General features: G+C 40.5%; 1 protein-coding gene across 4 annotated transcripts in view; it reads right to left on the reverse strand.

The window, feature by feature from the left end:
• RFTN1 (raftlin, lipid raft linker 1) overlaps positions 1 to 25,902 on the reverse strand; it is a 99,281-nt gene that overhangs the window by 69,406 nt on the left and 3,973 nt on the right. For all 4 annotated transcript variants that reach the window (XM_083705862.1, XM_083705863.1, XM_083705865.1 and 1 more), the window contains exon 2: positions 17,194 to 17,346. In XM_083705862.1, coding sequence (XP_083561988.1) covers positions 17,194 to 17,338 — 145 coding nt within the window. In that variant the 5' untranslated portion in view covers positions 17,339 to 17,346. The remainder of the gene's footprint in view (positions 1 to 17,193; positions 17,347 to 25,902) is intronic.

The raw sequence follows: 25,902 nt of genomic DNA on the forward strand, positions 1-25,902 counted from the left end.
CAAAATAAGCAATATTCTAAAAGGCTATCATGCTGAAGAGCATATCAACCTCCTCAGACTAAGCCCCAGTCCTAAGCATCATGATCCAAAATGAACAGTCCTTATGTTTACAGTTACCACCACCTACCCCTCCATATACAGCTTGATTCACACATAACCTTAAACTATTGTTTTTTAAAAAACTATGTTTTAGTGTTATGTGTGAACCCAGCGCAGCAGCTTAATTATAGTTTGCTTCCTGTCAATAAATCACAATATGAAGTTATGGCTAGTTGCTGGCTTACAACCTTGGTTTAGCTATGTCTTGGTGTTACATGTGAACCAAGTATGCCTCCTTAGCCACAAGTTTCTTTGACCAGATCAGATGCTTACCAAACTACAGACATGAGCCAAGCAGGAAATATATGGAGAAATAAGCCATGGTTTGTATGACTATCTGTGGGTTAACTCATGGTTTGCTAAATAAACAATGACTTGGTATTTTGTACAAAACAGGCCATAAAGAACTCACCCTCCTTTTTTCAGGCATACATTGTTGACATCTACAGTGGTGCCTCGCAAGACGAAATTAATCTGTTCCGCGAGTCTCTTTGTCTTGCGGTTTTTCGTCTTGTGAAGCACGGCTATTAGCGGCTTAGCGGCTATTAGCGGCTTAGCGGCTTTAAGAAAAAGGAAACAAACTTGCAAGAACTCGCAAGACATTTCGTCTTGTGAAGCAAGCCCATAGGGAAATTCGTATTGCGGAATGACTCAAAAAACGGAAAACTCCTTCGTCTTGCGCGTTTTTCGTCTTGCGAGGCATTCGTCTTGCGAGGTACCACTGTACTGACTGCAAGATCAGCACTACTTTTCAAAACTTGCTTTGTCAGTTTAGGATCAAACCATGACAAGTAATCAGATCAGTTTCTAGGCTGGAATAATAAGGCAGGGATAGCATTGTTCCTAAATAATAAATAGCATTGCTATTTAGTATGCTCAATAAAACTTGCAATCTACTTTTAATCTTATCTAGTATGGCACAGCCTGTCTCCCAGTTTCGCTCACAGATACATTTACTGTGAGTTATTGTGTCCAGGGAGCACTGAAAAATAAAGCCATTAACAATTCCTGAAACAACCACTACTACATTGATTGACGTACTAAATTAATGCGTCTGGATCTACCTAAAATCTATGTCTGCTGTGCTGCATGAATGAAGCTATCCTAAACAGGAATACTATGAAATAAACCTAAATGGTAGTCTTTTGTAAAAAAAACCAACAACAACAAACAAGAGACAGGGAGTGAGAACAGAAAGGTTTAAGAACCTATAGGCACACAAAACCTCAGAGACATTGACTGAGACTAGGATCCAGGGAAGAAAAAAAGACAAGTAAATATTTCATGCTTTTTTTCTTGATATACTGTGTTAAGTGACATTCCCAGTTTCTCTTTTAACTCTGAAGGAGCATAATAAATAACACCATTAAGCAAATCAGTATTAAATATTCAAGACAAATCTGGAATTTCCACAAAGATGAATTCCTCGTGCTTACTTTTATTATAATATCTAAAACTTTAGAGAGAATAAACAGGGTACTGGAAAAGCATGAACTGCAAATTAGGCAGCACATATATTTTTGCCTCTTCATTTTGTGAATGTATTAGAAGAGTCATCACTAGTAATGTTCAGGAACATTATTACCCAAACGTGTAATAATTAGGTAAGACAGTTAAAGACATTGGAAAAAATGTGTATCTCAGCAGTATAAGATTTGGCTTACACAAGTGTATAATTTCAACATAAATTATTTTCCTCCTTGCCTTTGTTCTCATTTCTTACTAGTGGAGTAGTTGTATTGGGGACAGAGAGATTTCCCTAAAGTATATTTAAATAATATGAGCACACACTGGCTAGGAAGATGGTTTATGGCTTTTCTCAAGGGACAAAACAGTGATCAACCAAAGCCCCTAAACTGCACTATGCCCAGTTTACAGGCCTGCTTTTTCAGTTTATTATATGTTTCAGCAAATACCATGGAATATCAGCTAATGCAGCAACTATGACAAATACTTTTAGCAGTCACCAGCAGATGCTTAACAAAAACAATCCAGAAAAGAAGCTGAGCCAGAACCTGAAATAAAGGCAAAGTTCTGATAGACCAGGAGAGGACCGAGCTCAAAGAACAAGAAAGAAGATGAATATATCACCACACAAATATATTCCATCTCCTACCAATAATGTAGAGGGCATTATTTTACAACTACATACAGTGGTACCTCGGGTTACATATGCTTCAGGTTACATACGCTTCAGGTTACAGACTCTGCTAACCCAGAAATAGCACCTTGGGTTAAGAACTCTGCTTCAGGATGAGAACAGAAATCGTGTTCCGGCGGCACCAGGAGGCCCCATTAGCTAAAGTGGTGCTTCAGGTTAAGAACGGACCTCCGGAACGAATTAAGTTCTTAACCTGAGGTACCACTGTATTATAAGCAGAAATAAACACATCCAAGTTGGTATAGAATTTCCTTAATACAGTGGCAGCACTCACATATGTTAAGCCATGGCTTGTTTTAAACATTGTTAGTTCAGCAAACCGTGAGCCATGTGAGATATCATCTCACAGATGAGTAAACAAGCCATGGCTTTTTCCTCCAAAGCTGTTTGTTTTCCAGCTTGAATGAGGCAAGGTAACCAAACAATTCACAGTTAAGAACAAACCCAGTTGGACTCTGACCCACTGCAAGACACAGTTAAAACAAACCATGGTTTATATGACAGCAAGTCATGATCGGCTTCCTGGGCTGGATTAACTCAAACGATAGTTATCCCAAACCAGGGGTGTCCAACAGGTCCAAAAAAAAGCTTTGAGTCTTCCTCCCCACAAAAAGCTCAACAACTATGGTCAATACAATGGATAGCTCATTGCCAGTTTTTTTTAAATTGGAGGAGATCGCAGTCTCTTGGAAGTTGAACATCCCAGTTCTAAACAAAGTTTAGTGTTACAAGTGAACTACTGGCAAGCAAAGCAAATCCTATGAGCAGCTACTTGGCCCATAAGGCTTCTGCCCCTGGCCTATGCAAATACAATAAAAAGTACCACCAAAATCAAATTCCTTCCAATTACCAGACTGTACATACCTACACTTAGAAGGATGCAGGTATAAGGGAAGCAACAATGGCAAATGGAACAGCACCAAAAGAAAAAAAGTAATCCCAGAAGGCCAGTAGTAAAAAAGAAAAGGGAGACAGGCCAAATACTAAAATGCAATCTGTACAGCTTGGAAATAGGAAAATATCTGACCCTTTCGAACCCTTTTATCGACTTCAGTAATGCCCAACTACAATAAAATTTAACTAGTCAATTATATAATTATATATACACATTTGGAATACGTGGATGAAAAAGAGAAGACCTGTCCATATTTCATTCAAATATTCACCTCTGCAGATAGAACTGGATATAAATTGTCAAGAAAAAGCTGTGAACTGAACATTCCTTGTCAGCAGTTCATGCAAAGTGATACAAGGAAAACTTACTAGAGACAGCAACTGTACATTTCTAAAGATCAGATGTAGCTTTTCTTGAGAAAAGGAATAGCTTTAAAAGGGGAAGAAATGCTCTCATTAGCTTCTGATTTCAGCCACAGCTCTTGATCAATGTGCAGAGGTTTGACAGGTGTTCTAAGCGACAAACTTCTCACCAGCTTCTCATAAACATTCATTGCACAAAGAGCTTCATATCAACTGAGGGGGGAGCTTTCACATGTTGCAAGATACATAAAAAATTAAAGATTTCAGTGCTGTGAGGAGTCCTACAGATGCCACATATTTCCAAATGAAATGATAAAAGGAGTTAATCTGAAAGAGAATAAACTATGAGGCTTACAAATTAAGTTGATAGAGTTTGGGAAGTTAATGGATGAGATAGATGCTAATAAAATATAAATAGGCATCAGCCTGCCGCTGTTACGCTTTGCTGGCTGAGCTCTGCATCAGTGCTCTCACTTAAAAATTGTTCCATGACACAAGAACTGACAAAGGGTGCTAAATCGTATGAATTAATTTGCCACCAACCATTGTACTGTTTATTAAAATGCAAAACAAATTAACATCTACTTGCGTCCTAGATCTCAAAACTAAAGAGAGAAAAGAGAATGGCACAATAAGTGGTCTCTTGTTAAGCCGCTGTTGTGTAAAGTTTGGAACTGTGTCAGAGTAATTTTATTATTTTTATTTTTTGGATTTTGTATTGTGTTATTTATTTTGGAAAGCTCGGCTCAGAAGCAGCATCTGTCTTTCTCTGTAGTCTTGCCTCTTTTTTAGCCAGCTGGGTTGACTGCCTTGATGAAGCTTTTCAAATGATCAAATGACTAAAATTAAAACATATTCTGCAAGATTATTTTCATTGTTCTTCACCACATGTTCACTGAATAAAATACTTCGTAATTGTCTGACTTTTTGTTATCAAGCTGCACTCCTTGCACTTCCTGTCAGTTTTGTTGTAGCAAATTTGGTGAGCACAGAGGAAAGGAGTGAGTGGGCGAGAAGATAAGAAAGTATTTGGTACCACACAGTCTTCAGAAGCAATTGCCCATGTACTTGAAAGAACTGTTCCTTTACAAGTTAGCCTATACAGTACTCAGAAATTACAATATTTTAGAATAAAAAATTTTTTTGAAGTTTATTTGCCTTTCATTAGTAGCACTCCATAAAATAAATAAGACAGTCACATACAGCACAAAACACCATCAGAGCCAGATGACAACATATCCCATTAGAAAAGACAAAGGGATAATTACTTTATTTATGAATAGACAGTAATGGTTAGAGAACCAAAATTAGTTGTCACATTAAAAAAAATGAAGGCATTTACTGCTCAGTAGAAAGATCAGTTCATCAATATGTAATAAAGATTTATAGATGCTGCCTGAAAACTGAAAAGATTATCTATTCTTTCCTATCATTTTATATTCTTCAAGCTACAGGTCTAATTATAGACCCTTGGCCACCTGTTGCATGCAACTGTAGTTTTATTTTTTGTTACAGGGAAAATTTACACTGGCACATGCAGACTGAGCAGTCTGTCAAATTCTGTGTTTCCTCTCTGCTTAACACCAAAGTGTGCTTCCTCTTTGCCTAACACCAAAGGGGAAAGTTGTGCATTTTGAAAGAAATGTCACGGTGTCTGTTAAGAAACTCCCATCTTTTATAGACAAGCCTTTTCTCCCTTACGACAAATCCTCCCCTGAGATGTGCAACCTTGTACACATACCTGGACATGATCTTAATAAAACAAATATTTGATTTTAACCCTCAACTTTAAAAAAAGAAAAAAGCATCAATCTGCTATTTGGGTTGTGTAAATCTGCTATTTGGGTTGTGTAAATCCAGCCCATTAATCCATGATTTCCATTTTCAACATTAAAAATTGATATATCGCAAAACTTTGCACAAATATTTCAAACAGCTGGCTGCCCCCACAGCAGCCCTAGTGACTTAGGAGGGTTCAGCATGGTTGCTTTACCAGCTATGAAATCCCTTTCTGCTACTCTCCAGTTCCCCATTCCAATAGCTACTGATCGTGTGACAGATGCAAGTTATGATTTAAAATAAACAGTGATGTTTATTTTAGCTACTAGGCCACTTCCTCTGTATTATCAAGAACTTAAAAGTACTATGAAGACCAAATTTAGGGCCTTATCATAACGAAGCCTCACAGCTCCAGCATGCTGCCAACTATAATTTTAAAGAAATGTGGTATCATAAATTATGCTTTGCCCGTTATAAAATCACAATATGGCTCTTATTGTAATAGTTTATCATAGCACAATATCAGGCTCATACAGAAGCAAACACCCCTACAATAATTACTCTAAAGGATATGCTGACCCTTTTTTAGTTGTGCCTGTATTTCACTCAGTCTACTCTAGGCAATAATGCAGGAAAAGAGGAGTTCATACTGTTTAATTTAATCAAATTGCAATGTTGAAGTCCTTTACTTTATACAACTAGCATTACTTGCTCAAAATAGCAGTTGAGAAAACAAATGTAAGGGATTAAGGGAGCTATAGGTTGAGAGAAACAAGACATTAAAAAAGCTACAACTAGGGCCTGCACCCCTGCTCACTTCACTCGCAAAAGCTACCCCCCTCGCCCTTAAAACTCACCAAATTTCTGCTCACTGGGCTGGGCTGCCTAACCGCAACCATGTGAACTGCAGTGTGATGACATCCTTAGGAAAATATGTATTCAGAGAGAAATGAGACACGATTTCAGCATAATGCACTAAGTACAGAAAGCAAGAATGAAGGTCTGTGCAGGTCTGTGCAGAAATAAGCCTTACTGAAGCTAACAGGGCTTATTCCTGATAAAGTGTGCAAAGGATTCCAGGCTAAATCATCTAAGACACCACAAGTTGCAAGAGAAACTGTTGCCGAGTGGGAAGACAGCTTGATATTAGTAAACTTTTTTTCAGAAAAAGCTACATGTTCACCTGAATACAAACCAGCCCACCATCCTTATAAACAATTCATAAAAGTCTGTGTTCAAACTGGCCTCTGGAACAAATATATCTGTGAAAAGGGAGGTCTGTTTCCAAGGGGATGATCTCTGGATGAATGAAGTCCTTCTCCATGAGTAGGCCTAATGATATAATTGAGGCTACTTGTAAATCATCGTCTCAACAACTGCATTCTCCAATATAGTTTGTCACTTTATGCTTCTCCCTTCACAATTCCTGTTGATTTCCCTTACCTCCCTTACCATTTTTGAAAACCTACTCAACTACACACACGAAACATTCAAAATTGTAAATACTTTTACTTGAGATTGTACCAGAGATGTGGAAAATGGAAAACGAGGATCAAACTCCACCTAAGATTGGCCAGGGGTGCTGACACACCACCCGCCCTGATGATCAGGCAACAACAAAAAAGGAGGCAGATACTATAGTCAAGGCTAATCAACAAAGAGAGAGGTGCAGCCTATTTTCCAGGGCCTAGCAGCCAACTGCACCATCTTACTTGCTGTGCACTGGCAACAGAATTTTGCTGTGGAGAGAGGAGCCAAGCTGAACAGAGAAAAAGGTGAGAAGACAGAGCTGAGACTGTTAATGAACACTGGACAGTGAGGTTTTAGTTTCTCTTCCCTGACAAAAAATATATATACACTCTGTCTTCTCAGTACAGGTGCCCTGTTTTCACTAGGCCCCTGAATAAACAGGAGACTTGCCAGCAGCAACCAAAGCAGTATCCAGGTCCATTATAAGCTCAGAGGCCAAGCAAGCAGAGGCCACAACAAAGGTCAGGTGAGAGGCAAAGTCAGAGCAGTCTATGGCCAGGTGTGGCAGAGGCAGGAGATCCGATAGCAGGCATGGCACAGAACTAGCACATACAGTGGACGCTCGGGTTGCGAACGTGATCCCTGCAGGAAGCATGTCCACAACCAGCAGTGTCCGCAACCTGCAGAGCTGCGTATGTGCACACGTGGGTTGTGATCTGGCACTTCTGCGCATGCGCAAAGCGTGATTTAGCGCTTCTGCGCATGCACCAAACCTGGAAATATCCTGTTCCGGTACTTCTGGGTTCGGTGCGGTGCACAACCCGAAATCGCGCAACCCGAAGTGTCTGTAACCCGAGTGTCTGTAACCCGAGGTATGACTGTAGATGTTGTTCCAACAACTCTCTCAGCCTAGGCAGGGTTTTTTTATTTGCAGCTGGACACAAAATATAACAACAACAACAACAATTTATTTGTACTCCACCCATCTGGCTGGGTTTCCCCAGCCCCTCTGGGTGGCTTCCAACAGATTAAAAATACATTAAAACATCAGTCATTAAAAACTTCCCAAATATGCAGTTGTAAAGCTGATAATGTGCAGTTGGAAAAAAGTGGGGCAAGACACATTACATGTAAGTGTTTAAAAATCACTTTAATGACTGGCAATGTCGGTGACAGTATGTACACAAATGACATAAGGGTAGAATGTGCTCAGTTTCCATACTTAAACCTAGTGCTTTTTTTCTTTAAAAAAAAGGGGTACTCTCATTTTCCTACCGATATTGAAATACTGCCCCTCAGTGAAGCCAAACTTAGATTCACAAAATGTTTAGGAGCATGCACCCCACAGAAAAAAGCACTGCTTAAACCACCCAAACCATACTAAAACACCTTCTTTTTGGCCTCCTCTACTTCATCTTTGTCTTTGGGCAAGTAAATCTTTGTCACATCCTCTTAAAGTACTCCTGTTTTTGTGCCTTAGGCCTATCTCACACCCTGTGTTCCTCTTCCTACAACCAATGCAAAACATCTGGTCTGCCAAGATGATATGGGCAGGGGTAGATAAGAATGTCACTGATAGTAGACTACACAGATTAGTTCAGGAAAAAACGACTTTAAGAATTGCAGATCAATGTTGTAAACCAGACAAGACATCTGGTGATGTAAGGCAAAGTAAAATTAGAAATTAATTTCATGATGTTCAAACTAAAGTGAATTGGACAGGGTAAGCATAAGTAAATAGGGGACAACCCCAAAGACTGACAATAGAAATAAAAACAAAAGGTGAAGAAAAAGAGGAGCAATGTACAGTTGTACCTTGGAAGTCAAATGGAATCCATTCCGGAAGTCTGTTTGACTTCCAAAACATTCGGAAACCAAAGCGTGTCTTCTGATTGGCTGCAGGAAGCTCCTGCAGCCAGTCAGAAGCTGCAAAAGCCGCACCAGATGTTCGGTGTTCGAAAACCAGAACACTCACTTCCGGGTTTCAATCGTTCGGGAGCCAATTTGTTTGGGATCCAAGGTATGACTGTACAGGAAAATGCCTGCTTAACCAGCTACCATCCAATTTTTCCTGACTCTCCTTTCTCACCGAAGCTCCTTACCCTATATCCCAAGTCTTTACTCAGGGTCTTCTTGCCATCTGGAAAGGTTTTTCAGAGTGGACAGAGAGCTGCTGGGGAAGAGATAGGGTGGAGAGCTTCTCTTGCATATGTATACTTACTTGACAACCCCATGCCTATTTGCTGAATATTATTTCTTAAAACCATGCAGCCTATAAGAATTAGCAAATGAGCCAAGTACAGAACACCCGACTGAAGAAAAGCTGTATTGCTCAGCCAATCAAAAGCAATTACATTTTTTTTCCTGGCAAATCTGTAACTGACAGTCACTAAAGGGTTTTTTTTTCTTCCATGAAAATAATTTCCTCAGCACTTGGTGGTTTACATTAAATCTTAGTCAAAAAGACAAGATTCCCCATCTTCTCTCAGTAGGGAAGCTGTCACCACTTGGTGTAAAAGATTTTAACCATCTGTCTATCATGCAACAGTTGCGTGGGTGTTCCTAAATTCCAAGTATTACAACATGGTCCATTAAAATGAACATATTGGCCATTATGTCTGTATCTTAATTTGAAAATTCACCTAATGTAGTTTTAAAAAACAAAGCAAATGTCCAAATTATTTATACGCCTCTACAGCAATACAGAAATGTGTGTGCTCTTCTGGACAAATTACTGAGGCTGAGCAACCAGTATCCAGGTAACTGTTCAACTGTAACTAACCTGAGTTAAACTGCTGTGCCTCATGAAATACAGGTCATGAAAGCACTAGGATCTGCCAAACACATGGTGCTTCAACACTGGAAGTAGAGATCACTTCCCATACAACAATGGATTAATGATCAGTACTCCCTGTCCACATCCAAGCTGGCAATGCATCAATGTGAACAAAGAACAATACAATAGCATTTGGTCAGCTTTTCTTCAGACTTATACATCATAGCTGGCAGTTCAGTATATTTGTATTAATAAATTATATAGTCAAAAACGTTTCCTTTCATGAATTGGACTTGATTCATTTTATTTTTATTGGCATGTTACTTCAATTGTAGTCATCAAAAATTGTATTAATAAAAAATAGTTTAGAAATAAAAAACTGTTATGCCTTACTCTCAATCTCCTTACCCTCAGCTATCAGTAAAATGGGAACCACAATGTACTTCATGTGACTTGCCATTACACCATTTCTGCCGTGCAGAGGAATGTGACACCTCAGGTTTCTTGCGAAACATATTCTCTTTTTATTGATGCATATGCATGTGTAAACAGAATTTATACACACATGTACATACCAACCACAAAAGCTTATTCCACAATGCATCTGATAGCTGCCATAAGCGCCACAAAATCATTATGGTTAAGTGGAAACAATAGTCTTAGCTCAAAGCCGAGTGCTTCTTCTATCACACATAAAACAATGCTCTTGCAAGAAATCAAGGGCAGATTTATTAACTCATCAGAAATCAGAGATAGCAAACGTGGCACCCTCCAGATGTTCTTGGACTCCAAAATCCACTATCCCTAGCCAGCATGGTCAATAGTTAGAGATGGCTGGAGTTGCACCCAGAGGCGGAGCTAGGTGCTGTGCACCCAGGGGCAGGGCGAGCGTCCCAGGGGGGTGGGACGGCGATGTCACCCCTCCTCAGGGATGACACCCAGGGCAGACCACACCCACCACATCCCCCTTCCTCCAACAGTGGTTGCACCAGCGGTGGAGCGTACACTCCTGCCACCTAGGTCATGCATGCAGGGCACGCCTCAGCAGCATCTTCGCACAGCACTGCCCAGCTGAGAAGAGGGACAGAAATACTGCCATGACTCTCCTCCTTTGCTCTGCCTCCTGGATCAGAGCTGTGGCTGGGCACAAGGGAGCTGGCTGCTCCTTCGTGCATGCAGCCCAGGGCAGGAGAGGTGAGGCAGCTCCCTTGCACACTGGAGCCAGGCTCCAATGAAAGAGCCTGTTGGGGGGGGGTGCCTGGTTGTGCATCCTCTCAAAAATGCATCCGGGGCCACAACCCCCAACCGCCCTACACCCCTGCGTTGCACTCCAACAACATCTTGAGGGCACCAGATTGACTACCCCAGTTAAAAACAAAAATGAAGAAAACACATAAAGCAGCATGCAGAAGCAGCTTTCACTGTGTTGGGGGCAAGGACATAGTGAGAGACAAACTGGGAAGAACAGATCTTTCCACTCTCTAAATTACAAAAAGAAACCAGCACTGGAGAAGGCTTCAGAGGCACCTAAGTGCTTTTTCACCAGCTGCTGTATGGATGTTTCTTGCTAAAGTGTTGTTGTGCTCCAAATGAACTGCTGGAGGGAAACAGTACTAGAGTGTTGCCTTCATATAAATTATTTTGTTTTTTGCTCTGTATTTGCTGTCATACCTGGTACAGTCCCTGCCCAATGCAAGAGACAGCAAACTATAGGATCACATCATAAACTCCTGGGGGAATTATCTTACAAAACTTGCCCTGCAACTAGGATGCATAATAGCCACATCCACAGTCCTTTGGTAGGAGCAGCAGAGTTGACCTACATCACCCTGTATTGCACCATTCTTCCTCCTGTGGGTATATCCAGCTGAGAACGACCTACACTCTTAATGTCAAACTGCTGAAGGAATGGCATTTGGTAAAACTGTGGATTATTTTCACCCAAGCTCAGTAAGTTCGCTCTGTCATTCCGCCCCTATTATCCACTGCAGGCACAATGGATTCAGGAAGGGTTGAGACAAACAGGTTAGATGAAACACTGAATGCAAGGAACTAAAGCTTAGAAATGCTTATTTTCTTTATGTTCACATCTGCTTTCAGAGTAGAACAAGGAAATTAGGTAACTTCCAACACTGGAAAAATAAAGAATCTAATCAATTATCATCTGCCAAATCAGCATTTTAGGAGATATGGAACCCTACTACTACCTAATTCCTGGTGGTAGAAAGTAAGAGAAATAAATCAGGCAATAAGTAGGTAAACCCAAAGCTGTAGCAGAACACAAACCATCTTCTTAATGTAGTGCATCAAAATTATTTGCAGGAAAACGGTAATCCCTGAGCAACACAAATTGTGTGTTTTAGCACATGTTAAGGCATGCTGGATATGTTTAAAAGCATACATGTAAAGTGGAGAGAAAGCATAAGTCACCCGATGGTGGAGGCTAGTAGAACACTATTATTGTAAGAATCCCAAGATTCATCACTTTGAAGGAACCCTATTTGCATGTGTGGAGCTGCAACACAACTTAAATGATGCACTAAGTTAAGGTACTTCAGGCACATCTTACTGCCACCTCAGTCACCAGCAATAGCCTGGGTGCTGGATCACCCTGAGCACAAGTACCACTAGGTGCACAGGATGCAAAAAAAGGAGACTGAATTTAGAAATCCTCTGTGAAGATTTGAAGCTGCTTGATTACTGTAAGATCTTGTTACAGATCTTGTTATAAGAGCTAAACTTCTTCTTTGGCAATCACTTGTAGCCGAGTAAGATTGTCTTCCATGAACACGGTCTTAACAGTGTGACTGTAAATGACTGAGGAGGCCAATTCTGGATCCACATGCCCTTTCACAGTGGGGACATAGGTTTCCAGGCAAGAGCTAAACTATAGCTGTGCTGAATGCTTGAAACCGTTAAGCTTTGCAGCAGAGATCCCGTACTGCATAGGTAGGCAAACTAAGGCCCGGGGGCCAGATCTGGCCCAATCGCCTTCTGAATCCGGCCTGCAGACGGGAATCAGTGTGTTTTTACATGAGTAGAATGCGTCCTTTTATTTAAAATGCATCTCTGGGTTATTTGTGGGGCCTGCCTGGTGTTTTTACATGAGTAGAATGTGTGCTTATATTTAAAATGCATATCTGGGTTGTTTGTGGGGCATAGGAATTGGTTCATTCCCCCCCCCCCAAATATATATATAGTCTGGTCCCCCACAAGGTCTGAGGAACAGTGGACCGACCCCCTGCTGAAAAAGTTTGCTGACCCCTGCCGTGCTGTAATTCCTATTAGCTACAAGGTTGCTGTAATTCCTATTGGCTACTACTGAGATGAAAGGTTTGTGAGCTACAACACCAGCAACTTGGATCTTATTCATTTGTTTAAAATGTGTGTCAACATTGCATATTTGGGTGAGGGTTAAAAGGGGGGGGGTGTAGGTGGCAAAAGCAATACAGTAAATAAGCCTGCCTTGTGTCCATGGGCAAGGAGTTACTGTGAACCAGCCCAGAAATTTGGAAACCAGTGTGCTGAAGACATTAGTTTCAGCCGTTGTCAAATAGCTATATTTAGTATGCAAACAAAAAGCATTCACTTTTATAATCAATGTGGTCATTAACTGTTTAAACTCAACTTCAGCTTCACCCACCCCAGCAATAATTCCCAAGCCACTCCATGGAGCAAGTCTACTGTGAAGCAACCATCTTAACAACTGGACTCTACAAACAGCTCCCAGGTTAGTTTCCCTGAAATGCTACCCACAGGAGAAGCCAAGAACTTGAATTTTTGAAAGGAGGATAATTGGCAAGACTCCTGAATAGTTTTCCTGGAGAGTTCAGATTGTGTGTGGAAGTTTGTTTGAGAATCTCTGAAGACTGTCAGGTGTGAAGCAACTCCCCCCCCCCCAAAGTGAGCAAGAATTTTTTTCCCTCAAGCAAGCAAAGAATGTTAATGCCACCTCTGAAGCACTGAGGGCCATTTCTACAAATCCAATAATATCTACAGGAAAAGCTGAAGACCAGCTGGGAAGCTTTTAGCAGCTTGGGTGTAACCTACTGTTGCATCAGTCCCACAAAAACAGTTGGCTGTAAACATTTCTACCAACTGAAGCCAAGACTTTTAATAAAATATTCCTCTTCCTCTTGTGTATATAGCATCAGTGGGAGCAATTATGTAAACTCTTTTTCACGGCCCATTTTGGATTCAGTTCCTTCATATTCTTCTGATTTTGATCGTCTTTTCTTCTTTTTTTGGGGGGGGGAGCTGTCAATATATGTTGATATGTTAAAATTTACTTGAATTAATCAAAAGAAACCTTTTTCTTACAGCACAATCCTAACCATGTCTACTCAGAAGTGAGCTCTACTGAATTCCATGAGGCTTATTCCCAGGTAATTGGTGTTAGGGCTGAAGCCTTAGTTGGTTTTATATGGAGTTAAACTTTAAAAAAAAATTACCCAAAGTGAGTTTTGCACATTTGTAGTCTAAATTGAGCAAAGATGACAAAAAGCACTTTAGCCTAGGAGTCAAGCCCCCATTTTATTCCTGTTTTGAATCCAACCCACTCTGTTGCTTTCTCTGCAACTCACAGCATCTGGATTACATTACAACCCTTTCTACACACACCACCCTGCCATTCTACTTACAGATATATAAAAACTATCTATAGATTATTATATTTCAGCTTTGTCAGCTTTGGACGATGGAATAAACCCAATATAATTCAACAGATTTAAGCAGAAATTGGTTGAATTTTAAGTACTGTAGCATTAAGCACTACCTTGAAACTGGATAAAACCGGGATTTTTTTATCTCCAAAGTACTTATCTGCCATACATCATTGATATACCCTTATTTCTTTTGCTGTATAATTTAACCACACCCACTGACTTTATAACAGATACCCCCAGAACAATTCCCCTCTTATCCAAGCAAAAAAACCAAAAAACAAATGAAAGTTTAATGCTAGAATTAAGTAAAGTGCATTTGTTAAGTTTGTTTTCAATAGAATTACGACTAGAAAAGTCATAAATCTAAACTGTCTAAATGCAAACCAAGATTTTTTCCACTTGACTATATGCTCAACCAGTAAATGTGACCACCTCATTTGTTAACAAGTTATTTTTAACACTGCACATGTTTTGATAAAGAAGTGAGGAAGAGGAAATAGCGCTGAATGGGCCAGGAGCAGTGTAGCATGTATTAGATTTAATTTTAAGAACACTACTAGTCAAATTTTAGTTAGAAATAGCTGCAGATGATTATATAGCAAAGCCAAAGTTTCATTTACAGGAAAGGTGAATGTATTGATATGTTATCTCTTGATAATCTCATACTATAGTTAGACAAATGTAATTTAAAAAGCAACATAGCAAGTCAGCCTATGGAAGCAAAGGGGAACAATAGGACATTCTCATTTGTTTAATGTGGGTGCCACAACCTATAAATGATGGTTAAGGATATTTATGGTAAAAGCAACAGGTACCAATACAGAGAACCAGACTGATTCCATGCTTATTCCTGGCTCCTAATGCTGGTCTTCACAAAATGCCTCAGAAAATGTATACAGTTCATCCTGGTCCTATGACATTCATTGAATGACAGGTGGGTGTCACCAGATGGAAACAAGCCCATGGGATAGATTCAGCTGCCCACTTATGATCTAGGTCAAACTGTAGAAGAACTGAGTGAATGACAAGCTAAGGGGCAATCTAGATAAGATGTGCACCTTTAACAACCTCATCTCATCTCATCTCTCTCACTCACTCACTCACTCACACCCAATCTCTCTCACACAGAAATGTCTAGCTAACTCCTATAAATTCTGATGAGATGTAGAGAAGGATGCAGTGACACCAGACATGGACAACCTCTCCAAAGAGGCTTGGCTGGTGTTTTTTGAATGATCTTCTCAGCACCAAGTGAATATCTTTTTACTCACACAGGCTCTTTAACTATGTTTTAAGTCCATAGTATAAGCCATTTTAATGCCGCCTCTATGCAAGCAAGGTTTCTGATGTCTTTCATTGTTTGTTTTTAACTATTATTTTATGCATTGTGTTTCAAGAGAATGCTCACTGATTTACATAATGCACTGAGAATGCAGAGATGAATTTGGGGTCAGAAATAGCATGTTGGCTTGCACATCCCTTTCCCACTTCTTCAATGAAAAGTTGATTGTTGTTGTTGTTTAGTCGTTTAGTCGTGTCCGACTCTTCGTGACCCCATGGACCAGAGAACGCCAGGCACTCCTGTCTTCCACTGCCTCCCGCAGTTTGGTGAGACTCATGTTTATAGCTTCGAGAACACTGTCCAACCATCTCGTCCTCTGCCGTCCCCTTCTCTTTGTGCCCTCAATCTTTCCCAGTATCAGGGTCTTTTCCAGGGAGTCTTCTCTTCTCATGAGGTGGCTAAAGTATTGGAACCTCAGCTTCAGGATCTGTCCTTCCAGTGAGCACTCAGGGCTAATTTCCTTAAGAATGGATGTGTTTGATCTTCTTGCAGTCCATGGGACTCTCAAGAGTCTCCTCCAGCACCATAATTCAAAAGCATCAATTCTTCGGCATTCGGCCTTCTTTATGGTCCAGCTCTCGCTTCCATACATTACTACCGGGAAAACCATGGCTTTAACTATACGGACCTTTGTTGGCAAGGTGATGTCTCTGCTTTTTAAGATGCTGTCTAGGTTTGCCATCGCCTTTCTCCCAAGGAGCAGGCGTCTTTTAATTTCGTGACTGCTGTCACCATCTGCAGTGATCATGGAGCCCAAGAAAGTAAATCTCTCACTGCCTCCATTTCTTCCCCTTCTATTTGCCAGGAGGTGATGGGCCCAGTGGCCATGATCTTCGTTTTTTTGATGCTGAGCTTCAGACCATATTTTGCGCTCTCCTCTTTCACCCTCAATAAAAGGTTCTTTAATTCCTCCTCACTTTCTGCCATCAAGGTTGTGTCATCTGCATATCTGAGGTTGTTCATTCTTCCGGCGATCTTAATTCCGGCTAGGGATTCATCCAGCCCAGCCTTTTGCATGATGAATTCTGCATATAAATTAAATAAGCAGGGAGACAATATACAGCCTTGCCATACTCCTTTCCCAATTTTGAACCAGTCAGTTGTTTCATATCCAGTTCTAACTGTAGCTTCTTGTCCCACATAGAGATTTCTCAGGAGACAGATGAGGTGATCAGGCACTCCCATTTCTTTAAGAACTTGCCATAGTTTGCTGTGGTTGACACAGTCAAAGGCTTTTGCATAGTCGAAAAGTTGATTAGTAGTGGTATATTGTGTGCTGGAGTCCAAACAAATGTTCATACTTTAAGGAACTGCAAGCACATATATGTTATCCTACTCAGCTAGTCAAAAAATGATAGCTAGCTCCCTGTTAAGCATACACTAGAAACCTCCAACTTCTCTCCCTGGGGCACATATGATGGCTGATATTTTACATTATTTTATACAAAACAGGAATAAATATCAAACCTATTTTACAATTGGAAAAGCATCATAAGGCAGAGCATGATACTATATCAAATAAATAGACAAAAGTTACATGTTAATATTTGCTCTGCTTATTTATCCATATTCCTTATCAACATGAACCACGATAACTATCATAGATAGGATGTTTTTTAAATCTAAAAATAAAGAATAGGCTTACCATCACTTAAAGTTGTAAATTCCAGGAAGTGATATTCATAGAAAATATCTATTTTGGTTTCTACTTGAGGCCTCTTCAAAGTTGAATAGATGTTACCAGGCCGCTTTTCATCATGTTTTTCCAACTTGTTCAGTCCGCAACCCATTGCAAAAACTGGTGACAAAAAGGGATGGGAAAAACACTAGTTAGTTCAAAGTATATCACCCGCCATGGATAGTCTGCTTGGAATCACTGTATTTTCTGTAAGCCTTGAAACAGCATGATTAAATGGTCCAGACATTTAGGAGATATATGTAATCTAATACATCAAACACACTTCCCATTTAGAATGAATTGTAATTCTTTGTTATAGTTACAGCTCTCAATTTTTGTTATGCCCTACAGAACAGTGTAAAACATATCCTCAATTTGTTTTACATGTTGTAAAACAAACACAACATAATAATACTTTGAAAAATGCTGTAAGCCTAGAACGCAAAGTACCTATTACACATATACAGCAGACTTGTCAAGATGTGACACAGATGTGATATAGTAACTTGCAGCCCACCATTTGCACAGGCTCTTAAACACTCTCTCCATGATTTACTGTAAACAATAATTTACTGTTACATCAATATGATTAATGTTAACTAGGAATGTCATTGTAACCATGGTTTCAAGTGGGTTTACAAACCATGACAATGAGGGCAATCATGGACTGCTTTAAACGTATTCACACCTATGCCAACCAATTAAACAGTTAAGGAAACCATGGAAGCTAGGGCAAATGTGCACATGGGGAGAAGATACGAGTCCACAGCTTTGCAAACCACTGTTCACCCCATTATGTCTGCACTATGCCTACTAATGAGATTTTGGCCACAGCAAACAAGAAATCAGAGTATTCTTAGTCATCTTCAGTTCAGAACAAGACCGAGAACAAGCAAACACTGGAAACCAACACATGCTAAGAATTAGGAATATATGTAGTTTTCAGCAGGGGTGCCAACTTGAATAAAATGGGGGGACAGATAAGCCCCACCCTGCGTAACTGATCACATGATGTGGTGCACACACATCATTTGAATGGCAATGCCCATCAACTTGAGGAGCAGCCCCCTCAAACATTTTATTGGAGGGGCGATGACCCCTCGGCCCCTAGGAGTTGGCTCCTATGCTTTCAACATAAATAGTCTAAATATGCATTTTTATGCCATTCAAAACTTTAATGAGGTTTAGTTTCTAGAAAAGGAAATGGTTTGCTACAGATTGATCTATGAAGGAGAACTGCTAGAAACTGTATCAGAACATTTTTAGGGATATTGTTGTTGTGCAAGAACCCCATCAATTTTATCAAAATACTCTTACAAGGATGTTGCAGAACCACAGTTGCACAGATTTGAGATCCTGTCCCCCGAACAAGCAAAAGCTCTGCCAGAACCTAAACACTTGTGCAAGGAGAGGAGCCAAAATTACACAAGATCTTTTAAACCAATTTTCTGGAAAGACCCACACAAGTGGCTGTTGATAGGAAAGGGAGCATGCACTTACTAAAATAACTGAGCATATTTAAAAAAGATCATTCTCTTATAAGTCACTTACACAAATCTTGGAAGACCAATAAGCTTGCACAGGCCCAAGGAGTGAAAGGCACTACCAGTTCTGGCCAAAGTCTGGATTTGTCCCATCCAGTCTGGGGCCCTCAAAATGCTGTGGGTGATCAGGCAATTGGTGGGGGGAGTTGGTAAGGAGAACCAGGCAGCCTCTGCAAGGTTTAAAGAGCAGCACAGGGCTGTTTGCAAAAGGGCTTTGAAACAGCTCTGCACTGTGCTTTGGCTGTGTGTGCTTGTGCCCTTTGCTCACACAGCCAAACTTAACTCTTTGCTCACCAGCTGCTGAGTGGAAAGTTCAGTCCCACTTTATGCAATGTGGTGGCAGCATAGGAGCAAAGGAGACGTGCCTCTCCTTCCCACACCAACTGTATCTTTAATTAAGATTTTTAAACCCTGATTAAACATGCAGTTGGGTGGGGTAGGCAAGCATCGCCTTCCCCCCCCCAAAAAAAGTTTAATAGGGTTTCAAACCCTAATTTGAAAATAGGGCTGGCCCCTGAATGGATTTGCACATCAAATCCAGGACAATTCAAAGTGGTGGATTGGGCCCCAGACTGGATTGGGGTGAGGGGCTTGCACATCCCTAACAACTACACAGAGTAAACTCATTGAATGTACGTTACTAACTTAAGTTCATTAATTTCAGTGGTTCTACTTTGAGTGAGACCTCTTGAATGCTCAAAGCATTTTTAAACTGCAAATATTACAGCACAAGCTCTCTTATATGGTATATACTGACGCAGGGGAAAACTCATATTTTATTTAGATTAACAAATTACTCCTCCATGAATGCAAGGATATTGAGACTCTTAAATCATTCATATGTTCGACCATATGGATTAAAATAAGACGGAAAATCTATCTCTGATTGTATAACCGTTAACAGAATTAATATAAAGATACACATGGAGCACCAATTTTGAATGAATAAGCAACATAAAGGGCTACAATTGAATTATTTCTAATGCCTCTTGAGTGATGAAGGAGGGTCACAACAAGAGCAGAACATTGTCTTCCCTCCCTCTGAGATTTAAAAATGAGAACACTCATCTCAGCAATCAGCCAACTCTGAAATCCTTCATTTATCATTTCCAAGACACACTGGAAACTAGTTTGAATTATTTCTTTCTAAAAAACTTTTAAAGCAATAATTTAAATATTTACATAGTTACACTGATATTAGTCCACTAAGCATTAAACCAAAATATAATACATAAATACATACAGTTGCAGAGATGACAGGATGGGAAACTTTTGTTCCGTGAACTTCCTTAGGACCTTAGCCATTAAGTTTGCAATGATAGTGTAAAGTGAAATTTCCCAGAATTGTTGTGTAGTTTATATATCATGTTCGAGCTACTACAGAAAAATCTGGAAAAGCTGCAAAAGGATTAAAGAAAGATTGCGGGAGGAGGGGCACAGAACCTCAGGCAGGAGGCAGGAATGTTGCCCCCAAGCCTCTCTATCTGGCCCTTGAGACTCTCTCCATGCCACACCCTTCCTCTTAGGAAGCACTCGTTTCTGTTACTGCTTCATACCCTCCTTAGTCAGTTCCAGACAACTTATGTATTGAATATTCATCCTGATATTATTATATTATTATTATTATTATTATTATTATTATTATTATTATTATTATTATTATTATTTTGTACCCCGCTCATTTGACTGGGTTGCCCCAGCCACTCTGGGTGGCTTCCAGCATATATAAAAACATAGTAAAACATTAAACCTTTAAAAGCTTCCCTTGTACAGGTTTGCCTTCAGATGTCTCCTAAAAGATATATAATTACTCATTTCTTTGACATCTGATGAGAGGGCATTCCACAGGGTGGGTGCCACTACCGAAAAGGCCCTCTGCCTAGTTCCTTGTAGCTTTACACGGAATACCATGCTAGCTCACACTGCTGTGTAAAAAACCACCAATGAGGAGTTTAGACAACATTACATCAAACAAACGTTACTCCACACTTCCCAGTGCATTGTCCTTTTACATTCCTTATAGCAAAAAGTTGAGTTATGGAGAGAAGCAGGTTTGTTGCACAGGAACTCCAAATCAACTTTAGTTGTACAACCTGAATTTGCTGGTATGTGACTGAGTCCTGTTTGTATTTTTTTAAAAAAACATATAGTAGTTTGGAAATACCCCTTGAGCATTTTTGCCTGGCTGGAACTCTGAGAATACTTCTCACTTGCTTGCTAGAGGAGAGAGAAGAGAGTGTGCAGAAACTAGCCTAGTGTAAAAAAGATTAAAATTGCATTTCTCCCACCCACTTTCACCCTTGACCCTGCTCACCACTGGCATGCAGCGGATGGCCCAGATGGGAATGCGGCTTTTCAGCTGAAAAGGGTTCCCTAGCCCTTGTTGTCATTAGATGAACAGTAACATCACCTGTCCCTGCCAAAACTACACAGCCACGTGCTCCTGACTGCTCTGCCCAGGAATAAAAAGACCTTTATTTTTGGTGTTTTGTTATTCAAATGTAATTCAAATAAGGGTGCCAGGGACCACCCCTCTGCCCCTGGCATTTTCCTCCTCCATGGATGCAGGATCCATGAAGATAACTATGGCTGACTATAACTATAACCATGGATAACTATGGCTATGGTAAAAGGTAAAGGTAAAGGGACCCTGACCATTAGGTCCAGTTGTGACCGACTCTGGGGTTGCGGCGCTCAACTCGCTTTATTGGCCGAGGGAGCCAGCGTCTAGCTTCCGGATCATGTGGCCAGCATGACTAAGCCGCTTCTGGTGAACCAGGGCAGTGCACGAAAACGCTATTTACCTTCCCGCCGGAGCGGTGCCTATTTATCTACTTGCACTTTGACGTGCTTTCGAACTGCTAGGTTGGCAGAATGGCTATGGAGTTAACACCAAATACATTACTTGTTTGTAAATGACTGACCACAGCTGCTAGATGGCTGTGAAAATTTATGTTCCAGACTTTTAGGACTCATCTACCCATGTACTATCTGAAACCAAAGGGGTGTATTGGTTGCCAGATGTGAATTTTTTTCAGCTCTCCTACCCGCACTACTTCCCAAGATTACATGAATTGATCAATTTACATGATACTACAGATGCTGCGCTAATGTCTAAATTGTGCTATAAAAATATATACACAATGATAAAGGTAAAGGTAAAGGTACCCCTGCCCGTACGGGCCAGTCTTGACAGACTCTGGGGTTGTGCGCCCATCTCACTTAAGAGGCCAGGGGCCAGCGCTGTCCGGAGACACTTCCGGGTCACGTGGCCAGCGTGACATCGCTGCTCTGGCGAGCCAGAGCCGCACACGGAAACGCCGTTTACCTTCCCGCTGGTAAGCGGTCCCTATTTATCTACTTGCACCCGGAGGTGCTTTCGAACTGCTAGGTTGGCAGGCGCTGGGACCGAGCAACGGGAGCGCACCCCGCCGCAGGGATTCGAACCGCCGACCTTTCGATCGGCAAGTCCTAGGCGCTGAGGCTTTAACCCACAGCGCCACCTGCGTCCCTTAAGATACACAATGATACAGATGTATATAATGTACAATGATAAATACATATGTATATAAACATACGGTAAATATAAATATATCTTGACTGTTAGTCCTGGGGGACCTGCTCCCTGCCTTGCAGGGCTTTTTCCCCCTGGTCTGGGAGGGCAGGTCCCTGACTGACACCAGCTACAAAAAGCAGAGGCTATTGAAGAGGGTTGAGACTATCTTGCCTGTCTCTAAGTGCAGACCCAGGTCATCAAGCCTGAGCTTCCACAGCCGCTGCCTGCCATGAACCAGCATTGGCAGGACTAGCAGCAATAGCAGCAGAAATGTTATATTTGTATGATAATATTTTACATTTGACATCCTTTAGTAATGTTTTCTTTTGAAATGCTAAAGATAATTGTTTTGTTAACTTTTCTGTGTTAAATGTGGATTCTGTAGTTGACTTCCTTTGTAATGTTTTACTTTGAAATCTTTAAGATAATATTTTAGTTTCCTTTTGATTATGCTGCTTTGAATGTGTACTTTATACTGTACTTTTTAAAAAAACGCCTGAGATACAGCACATTGTGTTGCAAGTCAGAGAACAAGTGAATGGTCCAGCCAACCACCACATCTCTACTGTGTACCCAAGTCCCAACCAGCAAAGAGCAACATAGCTCTCCTACTACTGTGTGTCGTATTATAATTGGATGTTCTGATCAATTTAAGCAGAACTTAAGAGATTAAGCAATAATGATCAAACTAGATGAATATTCACATGACTTCCTCACATGTCAATGTTCAGATCATCAAATTTGGGACTGAAAGGTTACTTTCGTGTAACTGCCCCATGCTTCTAAGGCACTTCTCCTTTTTCTATGCAACAGAGCCGAGTCAGACACATTTATCTCCATCAATTTGCTTGCACATTTAACTACTCATGCTGGTCTACTTGCATAAGTAATATTATATCAGACCACCTTTAATGAGGTACAATGGCCTTTTCATGGCAGTAAGCCAGTGGTTTAGTCTTTGCTTGTTTGGAGCGAAACAAACCACAAGCAATGGTTTGCATGTAACGCTAAGTCATTGCTCTGGTTTGCTTCCTCCCAATGCAACAAAGGGATGACAGCAGGTGCAATTTGAGTTAATATGCACCAACACGGTGTGCCAAAACAGTTGCTTGTTCCCAGTAAGCCATAGTGTGTTTCACTCTGTCTTACAGTTACATGTTGACCAAGCCAATATGGAAATCACTGATTATAAAAGAAAGTCCATGACCCTATTAGTTTCATCTTCTGACATTACACCAATCATCTAAGCACATAACTTGCACAAGGAGTTAGATGCAGAAGAGATAAGGCTGAAGAACCAGTATGAACTTTCAGATGAAGCAGCACTGGCAATGATGAATATGACAAAACTCATGCAAGTTTTTCCTTACTAATTTGCCTTGTCCGCATCTATTTCCAAGCTTTCTTGCAGATTAGATTTACAGTGGTACCTTTGGGTTACAAACACCTCAGGTTACAAACACTTTAGGTTACAGACTCCGCTAACCCAGAAATATTACCTTGGGTTAAGAACTTTCTGCCAGGATGAAAACAGAAATCGTGTGCTGGCGGCGCAGCAGCAGCAGCGGGAGGCCCCATTAGCAAAAGTGGTATCTCAGGTTCAGAACGGTTTCAGGTTAAGAACGGACCTCCGGAACGAATTAAGCTCGTAACCAGAGGTACCACTGTGATTCTTTACACTGTATTATATTACAACAAATCAGGTGACTCATAGTTCTACGTAGAAATTCATTCTCTGCTCTGCTAATAATGTTTTGGATACCGTCCTGCGGGTGGAAGGAAGGAAGAATGTAGAGTTCAGAGCACAAATGCTAAACTTGTGGAGAGCTTTACAGCAGATCATAAGTGACTTTCTATTCTCCCTGTTAAATAGATACATGAGCAGAGCAAATAGAACAAATCTACATTAACCCTCATCTATTCACAGGTATACAGGAAAGATCAAGTCTGCAAAATAAATGAAGAAAAATTAACATATAAAAAGGCCTAACACAAAAGGTTACCTAGACAGAGAGAAATCATGGTTTTCAGAGGTCCACAATCTTGTCTGGCTTTACTGTACAAGATAAAAATTGTAGCCTCCAGCTCCAGACCCCACCCCCTGTGCCCTGCTCTTCTCAAGGGAAAGGATGGGTGGGACTGTGTGCTGTTCAGCATTGCTACCCAAAGGTCCACAAGGTGCCTTCAAGGTGTCTCCAAGTTGGAATGGAAGCTGGCTGCTCATCAGGCTTGCTAGCAGGTGGTACCACACCAGCCATTGTGAGCAGATTTGTTGGATTATTTTGAACTTCAAGTTTGCCAAAGGCCACATTTTTTTAGGATTAAGTAGCACAAGGTATGCCACAAGCCTCAACGGAAAGAGACATAGAACAGTAGCACTGAAACTCTGCACTCCTCCACACAAAAAACATGAAGAACAATTGCAAGATGTTATGTCAATGTGTTTAATGGTTAACCCAACAACCCTCCCATGATAGTTCCAGGAACTGCATTACATAGACACTTGCAGCAGCGATGTTGCAGTATAGTTATGCTGCATCAATTATTCATCCAACAGATTAACTTGCATTTCTAAAGTGATATGGAAAATAGGAGTGACAGAGGGGGAAAAAAGGTAATAAAGCTTTCACACTTGAAACCACTATACAGAATTTTCATTAACATTTGCCATTCATTAGTTATGACTAAATATGGCCCTCCAAATGTTGCTGAACCACAACTCCTATCATCCCTGACCATTGCCATGCTGGTGGGTGATGATGAGAGTTGCAGTCCAACTATAGCTAGACTTTAGCCATCCCTGGCTTATGCACATAGGCACATATATTCAAAGCTACATTGTTTCCCCACCTATGTCATGATAGGCAGAGAACACCACAGCTCAAGTAGTTCAAAACAACATCCCCCCCATCCCCGGTATTTTAAAGCTGAATTTGTCCGATGCCTCAAAGTAGGAACAGAAATTAAAATAACATTTGGAGATGCTAGCAAATGTAGTCACATCTGTGACCAATAGGATTGTGTAGCAGTAATACATCTTAGAGCTTATATCCCAATGTAAAAAGCTGACGCTAATAGATTGGAAACTACTGTGTAGAAAAAGGCAAATATAACAAGGCTGCCCCAGATCCTGCACATTTTACAAGGATTAGAAGTGTCAACCCTACTTCAACTACAATGTTTTAATGGTCTTTGCAGAAACTGAAACATAGAGAATTTCTCTCTACTACATAATAAATATTGATTGGTAAACATTCTAATTGGGCCTGCAATCCTCTGCACAGTAATACTCTTATTGTACTGTTTTGATTCCAAAAGAATTGAAACAGCTTAAAACATAAGCAGTATTGCAGCCTGTATGAATATAATATACAAAACAGTGATTAGTCAAAGGAAGGCAAGTGGAGTAACTTTTTGTTTAAATTAAATAAAATGGCCATTAGATTTTACAACTAAAGACTTTAACTTGCAGTATAATTAAATCTTAGCTGAAGCAAATTCTTTTTTTTTTTTTTTAATCTATCACCCAGTTCACTCAGCTGGCTTGATTGTTCAGCACTGCCTTGCAGAAAGATC

The sequence above is a fragment of the Podarcis gaigeae genome (genome assembly GCF_964106915.1).
Source record: "Podarcis gaigeae genome assembly, chromosome: 12".
Classification (NCBI taxonomy): Eukaryota; Metazoa; Chordata; class Lepidosauria; order Squamata; family Lacertidae; genus Podarcis; species Podarcis gaigeae.